This window comes from Clupea harengus, chromosome 9 (assembly GCF_900700415.2).
Source record: "Clupea harengus chromosome 9, Ch_v2.0.2, whole genome shotgun sequence".
NCBI lineage: Eukaryota > Metazoa > Chordata > Actinopteri > Clupeiformes > Clupeidae > Clupea > Clupea harengus.
Window position 1 is genome coordinate 20,912,286 of NC_045160.1, and position 16,028 is coordinate 20,928,313.

At 44.9% G+C, this 16,028-nt stretch overlaps 1 protein-coding gene across 1 annotated transcript; it reads left to right on the plus strand.

Moving 5' to 3' along the window:
- Positions 1-852: 852 nt before the first annotated feature.
- Positions 853-14,978, plus strand: igsf10 (immunoglobulin superfamily, member 10). Its single transcript, XM_012822458.3, has 6 exons — positions 853-1,177; positions 1,534-1,663; positions 1,867-2,257; positions 2,913-7,391; positions 8,010-8,910; positions 11,818-14,978. The coding sequence occupies exons 1-6, from the start codon at positions 975-977 to the stop codon at positions 13,730-13,732; spliced, it is 8,019 nt and encodes a 2,672-aa protein (XP_012677912.2). The 5' UTR covers positions 853-974; the 3' UTR covers positions 13,733-14,978.
- Positions 14,979-16,028: the final 1,050 nt, after the last annotated feature.

Genomic DNA, 16,028 nt, shown 5'->3' on the forward strand with positions numbered 1-16,028 from the left:
TGAGGTGATGCCGTGGACCCACTACACGACCCGACGGGGGAGCAAATGGGTCGGGATGGGAGGAATGCGAGAAAGGAAGGATCTTACCCGCAGCGTCTACATCAAACACGCAGCTCAACAGCCTCTTACTACATTCTGCGCAGAGGACTAGACGGGACCTGTGGCACACACCGGCTTTGCATTTCAAACGAATATTTCGGGGAAACTTTTTCACCGGCAATTTCTCGATTGGATTACTATTACCTCTTTTGTTAAGGCACAATTTAAATGTAAACTGTGGATTCGGTGTATGCTAAACCATTTAAGCATAAAAAGTAAGTGTAATTTAGTTAATTTGATACACTAATTTAAAAACAGTCACAGATGCTGCATGCGTTATTCATTATTCATTATCATAATCTGTACATTCACAAGAAACCTATTCCGTCTCCATATGTTTAAGCGAATATTGGCGATAAAAAAAATGTAGACGCATGCATTTGGGTGCCTGCTGTATTGTAATGATAGGACTGTGGTTGCTTGCTAAAACTGTGGCTCAGTCAGTCTTTGCTGAACATCTGTGGTCTTGAAATACTATAATTTTCTCTGAGGACTCCAGTATTTAAATTCTTAGTGGTGACACGAAGGCGCGGATGTCCCATTGAGAAGATTTAGTAGTGTGATGGCTGGTCCAATATATTGCGTTGCACAAATGTTTGTGTTGTATGTTATCTCTTTTGTTATAAAACGAGAAGCGGCGCAGGTAGCAATCATCAGTGAGAATAATTGTCTACTAAGACAGGCCAACTTATTGCCATGCATGTGAAAGCATTAAGACTCTCTTTGAAGACTTGTGTAATGTCCTTGAAAAAAAGGGTAATTGAAATGAATATCACATGAGTGCATTTTCCCCCCCCCCTCAACAGATTTACATTAATTGATGGCACCAAGACTTTTTTCAGGGGAGTGACTGCAAGCACGCCTACTCCGTCAGAATGCAGGCTCTTAACTCAGGACCGTCATACCTGCGGTGGAAACTCCTGGCGCTTCTGTTTGTTTTGACCGTGCTGATGTCGAGGGGCCGCGCCTGCCCGAAATCCTGCGCGTGCTACGTTCCCACCGAGGTTCACTGCACTTTCAGATACCTGACCGCAATACCACGCGAGATCCAGCCGGTTGTGGAACGAATTAACCTGGGGTGAGAAACCCAAGTTTAACACAAAGCAGAAGTACACAGGCTTCAGTCAGGACACATACACAATGGCAACGAACGTTTATTTTATCAGGGTGGAAGTAATTTAAAAAGTTTCCTATTTAGAGGCAGAGTGAAAGAGAGAGAGAGAGAGAGAGAGAGAGAGAGAGTTTATTCAGATGTTGACAAAAAAATAACCCTCTCACCTGGCCATGATGCACAACCCTGGAATTCCAGTCAGTCATTACTCGTGTGAGGAAAAGTATTCACTTGGGGCTTCTCTCCCTGTCAGAAACAGCATCTTCAGCTGTATGTTTTTCAGTGGTTTACTACAAAGCAATGTTGCAATGTCTTTGATACAGATACAACAGCCTTACAGTACTGAGAGAAAATGACTTCAACGGCTTGGAACATCTGGAACTGTTGATGCTTCATAGTAACACCATAAGTAATATTGAAGACCGGGCTTTCGGTGACCTCAAGTCTTTGCAAGTAAATAAAACACTTTAACACATTTTTTTGTTTTGTTACATTTGTTTGTATCTATGTTTTATCATCAAAACAGACAGGCACAGTTTTGTTTTTAATCAATAATCAATAATTTGCACATTTCTACCTATATCTTAGTATTATTTTTTTTTCTAAATTTTACACCAGTTTTTTTATGTCTCTGTGCTTCTGTCCTGCATCCATAGGTGCTAAAGATGAGCTACAACAAAGTGAAAGAAATCAACAAAGAGACATTCAGTGGTCTTCGCAGTTTGGTGCGGCTCCACATTGACCACAATCAAATCGAGTTCATCAACCCTGAGGCCTTCTACGGTCTGAGTAACCTGCAGCTGGTCCACCTCGAGGGCAACCTCCTGCAGCAGCTTCATCCGGACACCTTCATCACACTCCGTCACAGCCAGGTGTTCAAGCTGTCCTCCGTAAAGAGCATCTACCTGTCCGACAACGCCCTCACCAGCCTACCAGCAGACCTGTTCGCAGGTTGTTACCAGCTAGAGAATTTGTACCTTCATGGAAACCCTTGGTCTTGTGACTGTCGCATGGACTGGTTGAGTGAGTGGATTGAAAAGAACCCTGGTGAGTCGGCAGAGTCCTATTATTGCCATTGAAGTGGTTCATTATCTTATCTGTGTATTTATTAATTTTTCAGAACTGCAATTTATATTATTAAAGAGGATCTATTATGCTTTTCCATTTCTTCCTTTTCCTTTAGTGTGTTATATAGCTTTTTGTGCATGTAAACGTTCTGTAGAGTTACAAAGCCCAAAGTACATGCCAGAGGGAGCAACACTCTCCCACAAAAAACTGTTATTTGGAATTCCAGCCCTTTTCCCTTGTTACAAGATGACGCAATCTCGTAACACAGCCCTCATTGTCTGCCTTGCTGACTAATCAGAGCACACTAGGCTCATTGGGTAGGGGGGGCTTAAAGACACAGGAGCTTTAACAGAGTGTTTCAGACAGAGGGTGAATAGAGATGTATGGTATGAGAAAAATAATGTGGTTTTGGAATATTGAAGCATGTAAATCTATTCTTGTAGAATTCAAAAATAAAATTATGAAAATTTAGAAAATTTGCACAATAGGTCCTCTCTAAGTCATAAAACCATGTCTTGTGTGTGACAGACGGTTCACTGTTGTAAAGCAAAGCAAAGTAATTATTGTATATTTATGATATGACAGTCAAATCAAAACACATTATTTTTGTATTGCTAATTACTTGTCTTTCCAGGTGTGCTGAAATGCAAACGAGACAAGAAGCACTCTCACAGACCAGTATGTCCAGTGTGTGAATCACCAGTTACCGCCCGAAGTAGAGGCCTGACTCAGCTAGCCCGTGATGAGTTTGCCTGCACCAAGTCCTGGATCGACCCAAGCCTAAAGCAGAAGAACATCACTGTGGACGAGGATGACTACACCCCGGTCTCTGCAAGGGACTTCATCGCACCAATTGGTATGCTGCAAATGAATGTAACGGATGAGGTCCACAATGATGCCACCTTAGCTTGTGTGGTTCAGAGGCCGTCTGGAGTAGAAAATCTTAACCTGACGCAAACAGGGGATGAAGAGGATGTCACGGTGCTACGGGCAACCATTACCACGTCACTGGTGTGTAACATTGACTACGACCAGATTCAGCAGCTGTGGCGTGTTTTGGCCATGTACAGCAACATGCCCATGAGGCTGGAAAGGGGACTGCTGCTAACCATGTCACCAGAGATGATCTACAAATACAGACAAGTTCAATTGCAAGATGAGGAGATTTACACTGAGGTTGAAGCAGATATCAAAGCCAATCCGGCGTGGCTAATGCAAGGCCAGATTAACCTGCAGCTGGATCGAACAACCACTACCTTCTCCACACTTCATATTAAGTACTCGTCTACTGTCCAGCTGCGTGTGGACAGCAGGAACCTCAGGAGAGACAGGTACAGTTGGACAATGATCAAACGGGACAATCAGACAAAAACCGAGCATGCTGTCATAGTTGGTAGCACAGCTGAGCTCAACTGCCAAACGTTTGGAAACCCGAAACCCTCCATGGAGTGGATCTTGGTAGACGGCAGCAAGGTCAGGGCACCATACCAAAGTGAAGACCGACGGATTACAATCAGTGAATCAGGGAAGCTCACCCTGAGACCAGTGGATAATTCAGATGCTGGGATCTACCGATGTATCGCAACAAACTACTTGGATGCTGATGTGTTGATCTTTCGGATTACAGTTTTGTCTCCAGATGTGGAGGAGGCAGAGGTTAATGGGGTCCAACTGTCCCGCTCAGTGGGCCAAAGTCTGCTTCTGGACTGTGGATCTGCTGGGAATCCCAAAGCTTCTATTCAGTGGATACTTCCTGACCACTCAGTTTTGGACAAATCAAATGGGAATAGGCAAGTCTACAATAACGGCAGCTTGGGAATACAGTCCCTGACCGAGAGGGACAGGGGATTTTACAGATGTTTGTCATCAAATTACCTCGGAGTTGATTTGTTGACGTCCGAAGTGAGTTTTACTGAGGTTGGGACAAAGGAAGTAAAAATAATAGATTCTGAGGGCTCAGGGAATGGCGTTGATTCAAATCCTGAGGAGACTGAAACGACGCACAGTGGACTTGTTATGTCTCGGACCAATCAAGAATCAAGGACCATCACCTCAGACAGACCCTACCCCAGGTTAACACCCCCACACAGCAGGAGAGGTAGCAGGAGAGGTAACCCCTTAAGTAATAGAAGAACATGGGGAAGTAGACGGGTGTTTGACAAGGGATCCCGTCGAGTCGATCCCCAAAAATTTGCAGAGTTTATGAAGAAAGCCCAATCGGGCCAGACAACAAACAATGAGATAGGAAAAACAAATCAGGAAAGTGGAGACTCTAAGACATATTTAGGGCTCTCTGGAGATGGGGATATGGGTTCAGGAGAGGGTTTGTCTGAGGATCAAATTGTAGTGATGCCAAATGGTGAGGTGACAGCCACAGACATGCCAGAGACCAACCAGTACAGCAAAGTAAGAACCAAAGAATTTTCAGAGAACAGCCGGGATGGTCTCATTACATTCACTGACAAATATTTAGATAATTATGAGAGTACTGTTATGTCAACAACTGAAATGTTAGACAATAATCAGAGGGGTGGTTTGAGTACTACTGAAACAATAGACAACCACTGGAATGGTGTCATGACAACCACTGAATTTTCAGATGACTCTCAGGACACTGAAATGACAACCAATGAGAATCCAGTTGACCCCAGTACCAGTGTCATCACAACAACGGGGAATACAGACAAAGTAACAACCGGATCTTACTCCAGGTCCGAAGTCCTACCGATATTACTCCCAGCCCTCGGTGTCACCACCAGTAGTTATGAAATTCAAAGAGATGAAACAACACCATTTGAAAACAAACATGCTTACACAAGAGGATTCAGTGACAATATACCTTATATTTATCAAGCAAAACCCAAAGACACATTTAAGCGACCAGTAACACTTAAGCTCACAGTGACTGAGTCAACTGATGAGATGCAGCTAATGTTTTCAGGTGAATCACCTGAGTCATCAACTGAGGGTATGTCAACTGACAACCAGAACCCGAATGTCACCCCAATGATGGATTGGCCAGCCCCTAGACTAAAGCCAGTTGTGCACACATCTACAGACCGGGACAGCAAGACTACATTCACAGCCGTGACTACAACAGAACGAGAGGAAGATGAGATCACTTTTCACACAACTCAGAGGATCAGGTCCCACCGCCTTCCGGCAGGATCTACCATCATTTCTCGCCAGCATATACAAATAATACCTCCCAACAGAAGGCGGCCAGGAAAAAGACGCAACTTTCCCAACAGGCGAAGAATAGTTCGACCAAACAAGATCACAGACATCCAGTCCTACCTCGATAAACTCAAGAAGCCGTCAGTCTCACAAAAGGGGAAAGCCACGGTGCCGTATTCAGTAGAGCTAACAACAGACTGTGATGACACAAAAGGTGGGAACAACCTTACACTATCACATGCCAAAAATACAGTAGATGAGAGTAAAGCTAAAGTCCAGAGTTCTTCCCTTCGAAGAACAGAAAAGCCCATCAAAACCAATCCCTTCACAAGGTCTCCAGAACATTATCCCGACAGAGCAACACAAACATTTACCTTCAGGCCCGCTACCACACACATAAGAACTGAGGGCTCTAGTGGTTATATGACTTCTGCAGATGCCCCTGACCTGGAACCAACACAAGATCCAATGGCATATCAACCAACAACCACAACAGCTTCTACAACCACAAAGTCTTCCAAGGTAATCCGGGGTAAAATACCCTGGCATAGACTGTTTGGGAGCAGAGAGGGCCAAAAAGAACTCTTGAACAGGCTTCGTAAACCAGCCAAACCATCCACCAAAACCACACAAAGCACAACTACAACAACAACAACAACAACTACAACAGCAGTTCCTACCACTACCGAACCTTACATGGAAACAACTTTCCTTCCAACTGTGGACTCTCTTGTTGCACCAGTGACAGTATCACCCCCCTTGTCTGAGACAGATCTCGGGACATCAGCACACGACTTTGAAGACTCTTTCACCACCCTGACTAAAGAAGAGTCAACCACTGTGACGCAGCCTCCCACCACACAGGAGACAACTACAACTGCTCCCACATATGACTCAACGTCTTCCTCAGCCACAGACTCTTCTTCCTCAGGTTTAGAGACTCTTGCTTTGCCACCAACAATAAGGCCTAAAGAGGATGTTGTTGAGTCGAGCTCCTCTGGTTCCGACTCTCTGGGTTCAGGAACATGGACGTCCCGAAGGTTTAGGGGGCAAAACAGAAAATTTGGTCCTCGACGAGGGCGTGTGAGAGGCCGAAGGCCCATGAGGAAAACCACCACTAAAGCTCCGACCACAACAACAACAACAACAACAACAACAGAAGAGCCTACTACAACGACTGAACTGCCAGAAACTTCCACTTTCACGGAAACTACCACATTTGCACCAAGGCCTGTATCTATGAGCCGTTCAGGCGGTGTGTCACGGCCACTGTACACACACTTCTGGGAGAAAGAGATGTCCACTGTGTCCACCTCATCTGGAACCACAGACTCATATGATATAGACTGGAGAGTCCCATCATATTTTACCACCAGTCGCCCAAGAGAATACACCACATCAAGGCCCACTACAGCTTACCGAACTACTCCATCATCAAGGTTGTACGTAACCCCAAGGCCACGGATACAGACCAGCAGAGATAACAACAGAGTAAACAACAATGTCAGAGTGCATTCAGGCAGGTATGACGACTCCCCAACACAAAGAACTCCAGTTAGACGAGTGAGGCCAACCATGTCTGTCATCACAGAGGGATCTAAGAAGAAAACTGACACAGGAAGGACTTTAACCCACACAGGACATGAGGACACAGTGACAGGTATAACAAAAGAGCAGGAATACACCGACAAGCCCAGTCTTTATGACTATGATGGAACTGATAACACCTACCACCATGCCAAAGAGCATGATACAACCACCTCGGTTATTACTGACACGGAGCCATCCACTGCGGACATGTCCATGAAGCCGAGGATTGTGGGGGGAAACGCTGCAAGCTTCACAGTGCTGTCGAACTCGGATGCCGTCCTGCCCTGTGAGGCTGAGGGAAACCCAGAGCCCTCCATCAGCTGGAGGCGGTTCTCCTCGAGCACAGGTACCCGTATATTTGAATTGAGCCCACGTGAAACTAATGGCAGCATCATTGTTCTTGATGTTTTTAAAACTTGTTCTTGATAGTGTTGCACAGGTAACAGTACATTTCAGTTTCTCCCGTATATAACAACGACCATTGTAAAACACTTACTCATAATGTTATTAAAAATTGTTATTGAAATAAGGTTGTCCTAATAGCTCAGGTATTAGTACATTTGAATCTGTCCAAACTTAACACATAAAATAATTATCATCCTAGAAATATGTAGGCTAATACTTAACTGCAACTTGGCTACAATCCCGGATATTACAATGCATATAGTTTCACACTTACTTTGTGTCTTTAAAAAAGTAACCATGAACAGAATATTCATGTGTGATGTAAATGAAACTATTTCATGTATTCCTTCATTTGCATGACTAAAAGTGTCTTTGTTTCATTTCCTTTTTCTTTTATATTTGTTCGTCAGAATGGGTACTGCTTGGTATGTTACCATGCCTTTTTACAGTATACAGCACAGTAGCTGTACCTGTAAAAAGATGAGCTAAAAAATACCTCATTCTGTAATAGTCCTTAGTATTTATCACATAAATAATCTTCTTCTCTTCCCTTTTCAAGGGAGCACACTGACCATAAGAGGCAAGATGGGTAAATTTGAAGTTCTTCAAAATGGAACTCTGTACATTCAAGCCGCAAACATCAAGGACCGTGGCCAGTACCTGTGTTTAGCTGAGAATGACTATGGCTCTGACAAGCTCATCGTCACACTGTCTGTGGTGGCGTATCCGTCACGCATCCTCGAGCCAAAGGTTCGAGACATCAAGGTGCATCCTGGGAATACAGTTGAGATGAACTGCAAAACCGAAGGTCGGCCAACACCCCTGGTGTCATGGATCCTGGCCAATCGGACGCAGGTTAGAGGCCAGAACACCGACCACGGCAGAGTGTCTGTCACACCGGAGGGGACGCTGATAATCCAGCAGGTCTCGTTGTACGACCGGGGCCACTACAAGTGCATTGCCAGCAACCCAGCTGGGATAGACACTGCCACGGTGCGCCTGCAAGTGGTTGCAGCGCCCCCTGACATCCTGGAGGAGAAGCGACAGCAGCTCACAGTCCATGCCGGGGAGAATCTATGGCTACCATGTTCAGCACAGGGCAGCCCCCAGCCGACCGTTCACTGGGTCCTTTCCGACGGGACAGTTGTTCACCCGCAGCGCTACGTTGACCATAGGGTGTCAGCGTTCGCCAACGGCACTCTCCACCTGAAAGGTGTAACGACCGCCGACAGTGGGATTTTTGAGTGCATTGCGACGAGCCCAACGGGGTCTGAGAGGCGAGTGGTCACCCTCACTGTGGAGAAAACAGAGGCTCTGCCCCAGATCATAGACGTGTCACAGAGAAGTACTGAGCTAGAGTTTGGGGACCGCCTTCAGCTGAACTGCACGGCTATCGGAGACCCCAAGCCCAGGATCATCTGGAGGCTCCCCTCCAGAGCGGTGGTTGACCGGTGGCACAGGTAACAGACTCAGATTGCATGCGTAAACCTTCTCTACTGTCTTAATGCACATTCAGCATGAGTAGAGCTTGGATAGATGTGGCTGATGGCAATGTTGTCTGAATGTGTTGACAAGGCTTAGTTTTCTCACCTTATTTCTCACAGCGTAAGTCAAGGACAAGTAACATGATGTAGATGATCATACATTCTTCCCCAAACACACACACACACACAGACACACACACACACACACACACACACACACACGTCAGCCGTATGGCCGCCTCCTTAAATTTACGAAATGCCCAGGACACAGAAGCACCACCAGTGTGTAAATATAAATACTTTATTTTTATATTAAAAACGTGGACTATAATTTAAGGGTTAAAAGCATCTTAAACTCCAAGCCATCTCCACCAGGTAGTCCAGTCACCGGTTGGCAGTGGACCAATTGTAGTCAATCCGGGCCATGATCCGTTCAATGGAGCGAGGTCGATGTCACGTCGTGGCCGTTGCACCCTCACGTCGTTGGGATTCCCTGGGGATCCCCAGTGACGTCAGTCGCGGCCTCCCCGACCCGGCCGACACGTTCACTACAGACAAAGTGGTAATCACCAAGTAGTCGGTCCCATATATAAAACACCACAACACAGGGCACAGTATCAGGATGGTAAATCTACTTTCCTTTATGTTGGGTATTGTGAACGTTGGGTCATTTCACGTCGGCGGCTTCTCTTGGTTTCAACGGTGCATCAGTGGAGTGTCTTCTTTTCCGGAAACAGCAACCGGCAGTCCTCGGGTAACCAGGCAAGGGATCAACACTCCGCAAACCATGTACACAGTATAAAGTGAAACATACAAAGTTAAAAGGCTTACGTCCCTCAGCTCAGGGAGTATGAGCATTGATCAGCCAACAACCGGAGTTCTCCGGTACAATGGCGTGCGCTCCGCTGCTTCTCTCCGTGGCAGTCCGTTTCTTCCGTTCGTTCAGTTGTTTGTTCAGTTGTTTGTTCAGTTGTTCGTTCAGTTGTTCGTTCAGTTGTTCGCCCATTCGTTCGGTTGGCCCGTCTCCTGGTCCCCGCCGGGCACCCAGTGTGTTCTCAGCTCCCTCTTCTTATAGCGTCCCTCTTTGCCCCTCGCTCCCGCAGATAGGTCGGTAGGTAATTGTCCAGGTAATCAGTCCAGGTGAAAGTAATTTGCTAGCCCTCATAGGAAGTCTGTGCAGGGAATAGTCTATGCAATACAATTTCACATGGTGCACGTAGATCACAGCAATACCAATAGTGAATATGAGATCACAGCAATCAATACGTTTTTATGAGCACAGCAATCAAAAAGTCACATCACACAATATTTGCAAACAACTAAACCTATACTGTCCTAATAGGCTGACACACACACATACACACACACTCACTGAAGACATTTTCCTCCTCCAGGCATTCGAAGCCCTAATGATTGATTCTGACTTCCAAGACAGCTACTTTACTGTCATCCTGCTTCATACGTTATGCCTAACTTTTTAAGGACATGGGATTATGAGGTTGCTTGGAATTTGTTTTCAGTTGAATGTTTTGAGTCACAAGCATCAGTAACAGTTGTATTTCAGTCCAAATATGTAAGTTAACGAGGACTTGCTTATCCTCTGGCCACAACTGAATTCATTTAAACAAACTACATCCTGTAATGAGCCAAGGCCTGGAGTCAAATGCACTCAGTATAATTATTTATGGTGTGTTTCATCATCTTTTACTCATTAACTATGGTGTTGACTTTGGAGAAAAAGCAGAGGAATAGCCAACAATACTTTAACATAGACATACTTTATCATAACAGAGAGTTCTTTCTGACGTATTCATTTAATTAACAAAGAGTTTGACACTGTCACAACAAATACTGGGAATGATCCACTGTGTCTGAAAAGTCAGGTTTGACATTTGTTTGCCTGCTTTAGCAACATATTATCTGACTTGCAGAGGATTTACAAGGGCAGCTAAACAGGCAAAGCACTTATTGTATTTTTCTTATTTACTTTTTAAATGATGGATGTATACACACACACATATGTTATATACATATTGGATATAACATGGAATATTTTATTTGCTCCTCACATAAATAGTTTATTTTCATAAATTCATAGGTTTTTCAGTGCACTTATCCCAGTTTGATGAGCACATTATGAAATGTTGTTATTATCCTTAACAAGCACAACCTATTATTATGATCCATTCTTCCAAAAAAACATTATACAATGTCAGGTTTACTACAAGTACAGGGCCACAGAAACAGCAGAAGGGATGTGGTTGAGTTTGGATTATCATGAATACTGTAACATCTAATCTGTGTCTAATACAGAAGCAAAGTTTTCAGCAAGAGCATTTGAAAGCTCCCCATGATGAAAACTCATTAAAATTGTACATTGTACACATTGTTGACTTTACCACTGCTGACTCTGCACAATGTGAAAATGAAAACAGACCATTAAGCCAATCCAGCAGAGGCTCTTGAAGTCTTTCCATATGACCCAGCGTTATGTATTCCATACTGAGACAGAAACGTCGAGAACTACCTGAGCAGCCAAACATCTGTTTTATTCTTTTTAGTTTTTTGTCTTAAAAACAACTAAATGCAGTGAATCAAAAGCAGGGCAAAACTATTAAAATATCACACCAGGACATTCATTATTGTACATTTTCTGGCACATTGTACTTTTACGGTACATATGAAGCCCTGTAACTTAATATACAGACCAGGCTTATTGAGTTGCAGGTTTAAATGGAAATGTCAGCTCCATTTAGTGGGAGAATTTTTTGGAGAGTTAAAAGTAAAGACTGAGTTTCAGTGCATCACTGTGAAGCAATATTCACTTTCTGAGTTTACTTGAAGCCCTAACAGTTTATACAATCTTTTTTTTTTTTTTTTTAGGATGGGCAGTCGGCTCCAGGTCCTTGAGAACGGCACTCTCATCATCGACTCGGTCAGTGAGAAGGACGCCGGAGATTACCTCTGCGTCGCCCGCAGCAACATCGGCGATGACCTGCAGCTTCTGAAGGTCACAGTGTCCATGAAGCCAGCAAAGATTGAGACCAAGACCTACGGCAAGAAACAAGTGCCATTTGGCAACGACCTGCAAGTGGACTGCAAGGCCTCTGGTGCCCCCATTCCGGAGATCTCATGGGGCCTCCCTGATGGTACTGTGGTGAACAGTGCCTTGCAAGCAGATGGAACCAGAAGAGGGCGCTCCAAGCGTTACATCCTGTTCGACAACGGGACGCTGTACCTGAACAAAGTTGGCATGGATGAGGAAGGTGACTACACCTGTTACGCAGAGAACACTGGAGGCAAAGACGAGATGCACGTGCACATCACCGTGGTGATGGCTGCGCCTCGTATACACACTCCCAGCCTGACCTATGCCAGAGTGACACCTGGTGGCAACATCCGCTTCGACTGTGAGGCTGTCGGTGAACCCAAGCCAAAGATTATATGGATGCTTCCTTCAAATGACATGATCGCTGCTTCAAACGAACGTTATCTGATGCACGTGAACGGGTCCCTCGATATCCGTGATGTGAAGCTGGTGGATGCGGGAGAATATGTCTGCATGGCACGAAATACTGCAGGGGATGACAGCAAGGTCTACAAGCTCGACATTGACGGAAATCCACCTGTGATAAATGGATACTATCAAAATAGGACTGTGATCAAAGAAACAGCAGCAAAATACTCTAGGAAGTTCATTGATTGTAAAGTGGTCGGGAACCCACCACCAAAGATAACATGGATTATGCCCGATAACATTTTTCTCACTGCTCCATACTATGGCAGTAGGATTAATGTCCACCACAATGGCACACTGGAAATCCGTAATGTACGACCAACAGATACAGGCGAATTCATATGTATGGCGCGCAACGACGATGGGGAAGCCGTCATGGTGGTCCAGTTGGAGGTCACCACAATGATGCGAAGGCCCATCTTCAAGAACCCTTTCAATGAGCGAGTGGTGACCCGCATGGGCAAAACCACCCTGCTGAACTGTTCCGCCGACGGTCACCCACGACCTGACATAACTTGGATGCTACCCAACGGGACCCGTATGTCCGGGGAGTCCGATAGGGGATCGCAACACCACCTGAGCACCGACGGCACCTTCATCATCTACAACCCGAGCAAGGCAGACGCCGGGAAGTACCGCTGTGCCGCGAAAAACAGCATGGGATACATCGAGAAGCTCATTGTCCTCGAGGTGGGCCAGAAGCCGTACATCCTGACCCGGCCTCGGGGGATCATACGGAGCGTGGCGGGGGACTCGCTGTACTTGCACTGCCTGGCCGACGGCAGCCCGCGACCCAGCATCTTCTGGACGCTCCCGGGAGGCCACGTCTTGTCTCACCCGCAGTCGACCGGCCGATACCACCTGATGGAGAATGGCACGCTGTCGATCCGAGACACGGTGCTCCACGACCGTGGGAATTATCTTTGCCGAGCAAGGAATTCCGTAGGTGAGGCCCTGCTCACGGTCCCCGTGGTGATTGTCGCCTTCCCACCCCGGATCACAAACGGCGCCCCTTCAACCATAAGGGCCGTGACGGGGGTTCCGTTGAAGCTCAACTGTATTGCAACGGGACTTCCTACTCCCGAGATCACCTGGGAGCTTCCTGACAGGTCGGTGCTCTCAACAGCGGCAAAGGGACGACCATCAGGAAGTGAGCTGCTTCACCCGCAGGGAACCCTCGTTATCCAGAAGCCCACCAATGTAGACTCGGGCGCCTACAAGTGCTTTGCCAAGAACCACCTTGGCACAGACACCCGAGTCACATATGTCAGGGTTATATGAGACTGGTTGTAGTGGAGGAGAGTACAATGGAACGAAAGACTTTCGACTGCTCAGCCCTGCCCCAATTGGCTTGCATCAGCATTTATCTGCAAGGACTGTTTCCAACGGCAACTTATGTGGAATATATACTTGTTACAGCAGTGAAGCATGTAACAGGAAGTCCTTTGTTGAGACTGGTGAAGCCAGGAACCGATGGATTGCCCTATGTTGAGGAGCGGTTCCTTGGCAGAGCATGCAGTAATTGTGAGGTGTTATTTTTATCATAATGATTCAGAGGTCTGGAAACTCATTTGTGGCTTCTGGTTTATTCTTTGAGAACAATGCATGAGTCAGCCTTACAGCAAAAGCTACACACTCGCACACACACACACACAAACACACACACACACACACACACACACACACACACACACACACACACATACACAAACACTCACATAGAAGGTTTGACCTGAGCTCGGCTATGGACAAGGATATTATTACAACCTCGATGGAGAAGGAGAGAGAACCCCAGGGAATTTTCTCCCGAGGCTTTGGTCTACGTTCACAGCCGTCAAACAGTGGCAGAGGGATGGAATCTCCAGTACTGACTGAAAAAGAGGCGGAGAGTCAGAAAACGGATCGCCTGTGATCTCTATGCATACTTCCAGTTCTCACGTGAGGCCAATCGGCTCCTGTGGACATTATTATTCAGACAGTATACATATTCTGCAGTTTTAACACTGGATTGATATATTTTATTACCAGGATACCCACATTTGCACCAACATAAGTTGGCGTATAAAGCGTTATGTAAATGGATAAGGCTTGTCTGAAACCATACAGTACTGGGTCTGATGTTAAAAGTATTTAAATGATTTGACTGCTTTCATTTAAATGTGCAGAGTCAAAGTCCATTTTTACATTTATATTATCCCTTCCTCAGAATACATGAACACAGTTTTACTTTGTAAGTAATAATATGTTAGTGTCATGGAAATATAACACAGTCTAATAGCAATAAATATTGTTTTGAGGGTAATTGCACAGAGCCATTTTGTGGTATCCCAGGATTAAACCAAAATACTGGAATGTTCTTCTTATGTTCTACATTTCAATTTATAAGAATCTCAACTAAAACACTGAGGGATTGGACTCACTACTTTGGGGTTTACATGAAGGTATGAAAAAAGCAGAGACTACTTTCAGAAACAAAATCTGTCATACATTGAAGTGTTTTTAAGTGACACTGTTTAAGAGCAGGAGGGGAAAAAAAAATGTAAACCACAAGGGTTTTGTGCAGAGATCTCTGCAACAATAAAACCACGATAAAGCCAAACAGGGACATTGATATGAGTGCAAGACAGAAAGAATAAAGAACGAAGACAAACAAGGGAGTGAAACAAGGGTTTGGGGGGATAATAATGCCACGATGTTCTGCCAGAAATGGGCAAACATGTGATTAGCAAGCTGTTTTGAGGATGGGAGCTCTGTTTTACTGGTTTGTTTTGGAGTTTGTGCGGATATCTGGTGAGGGATGGTACAAGAATGGTTTTGGGTCAGTAAACTATTAAGGACAAAATGTCACCCACATTTTGAGATTTAAAAACAGAAAAAAAACTTCAGAGTTCAGTGCTCATCTAGGGAAAACATGGGATAACATCCCTGCAAATTAGTAGCAGCTGCAAATTTGCTAATTGCCCTGGATCTGAAATGATCAATAGTGAATTCAATAGTGAATTCCGTTGGCTAAACAAATCAGTGGAAAGAAAATACGTTTATATTCAACCTTTACGCAATACATAAATACTAAACCATAATATTTTCACCACTGTTGAAAACTAGAGGTTCTAGGGAGGGGGATTTGTAATCCCCAAGCAATTTGCAATTTCCAAGCAACAATGAAGAGTGCAACCACTTCTGAATCCCACAATGTTTCAGGGAATATTGAGCATGTCTGCGTATTGTTATTCGAGAGTGAATGGATGACTGAATGGAAAAATCTTAGAGCAACAAAAAGAAAAAAGAAAAAGATTAAACCGTATTTAAGCCACTGAAAGAAAAATGGCCACATTATGAGGAGAACAGACCACTGAGGCACGTTCGCCAGTCAGCTGACACAACAGTGACCCTCTGAACTGCTCTCCTGTGTGGTAACCTGTAGGCAGAACAGGAAGGCATGCTGGGATTGATTTACGGCAGTAGCTCCAACACACATAATTATGCACATTCATTAACACTACTGAGTCCAAGCCTTTTTTAGGTAGTCTGACATGCCTTGATTTTTTGTATATTTCCCTTAACTAAAAACATTGAG

Bases quoted from the DNA above. Each gene is read 5' to 3' on its own strand.
- igsf10 (XM_012822458.3), top strand. From the start codon at position 975: ATGCAGGCTCTTAACTCAGGACCGTCATACCTGCGGTGGAAACTCCTG. The intron at 2,258-2,912 runs GTGAGTCGGCAG...TTGTCTTTCCAG, and splicing joins GTGGATTGAAAAGAACCCTG to GTGTGCTGAAATGCAAACGA. The intron at 8,911-11,817 runs GTAACAGACTCA...TTTTTTTTTTAG, and splicing joins GTGGTTGACCGGTGGCACAG to GATGGGCAGTCGGCTCCAGG.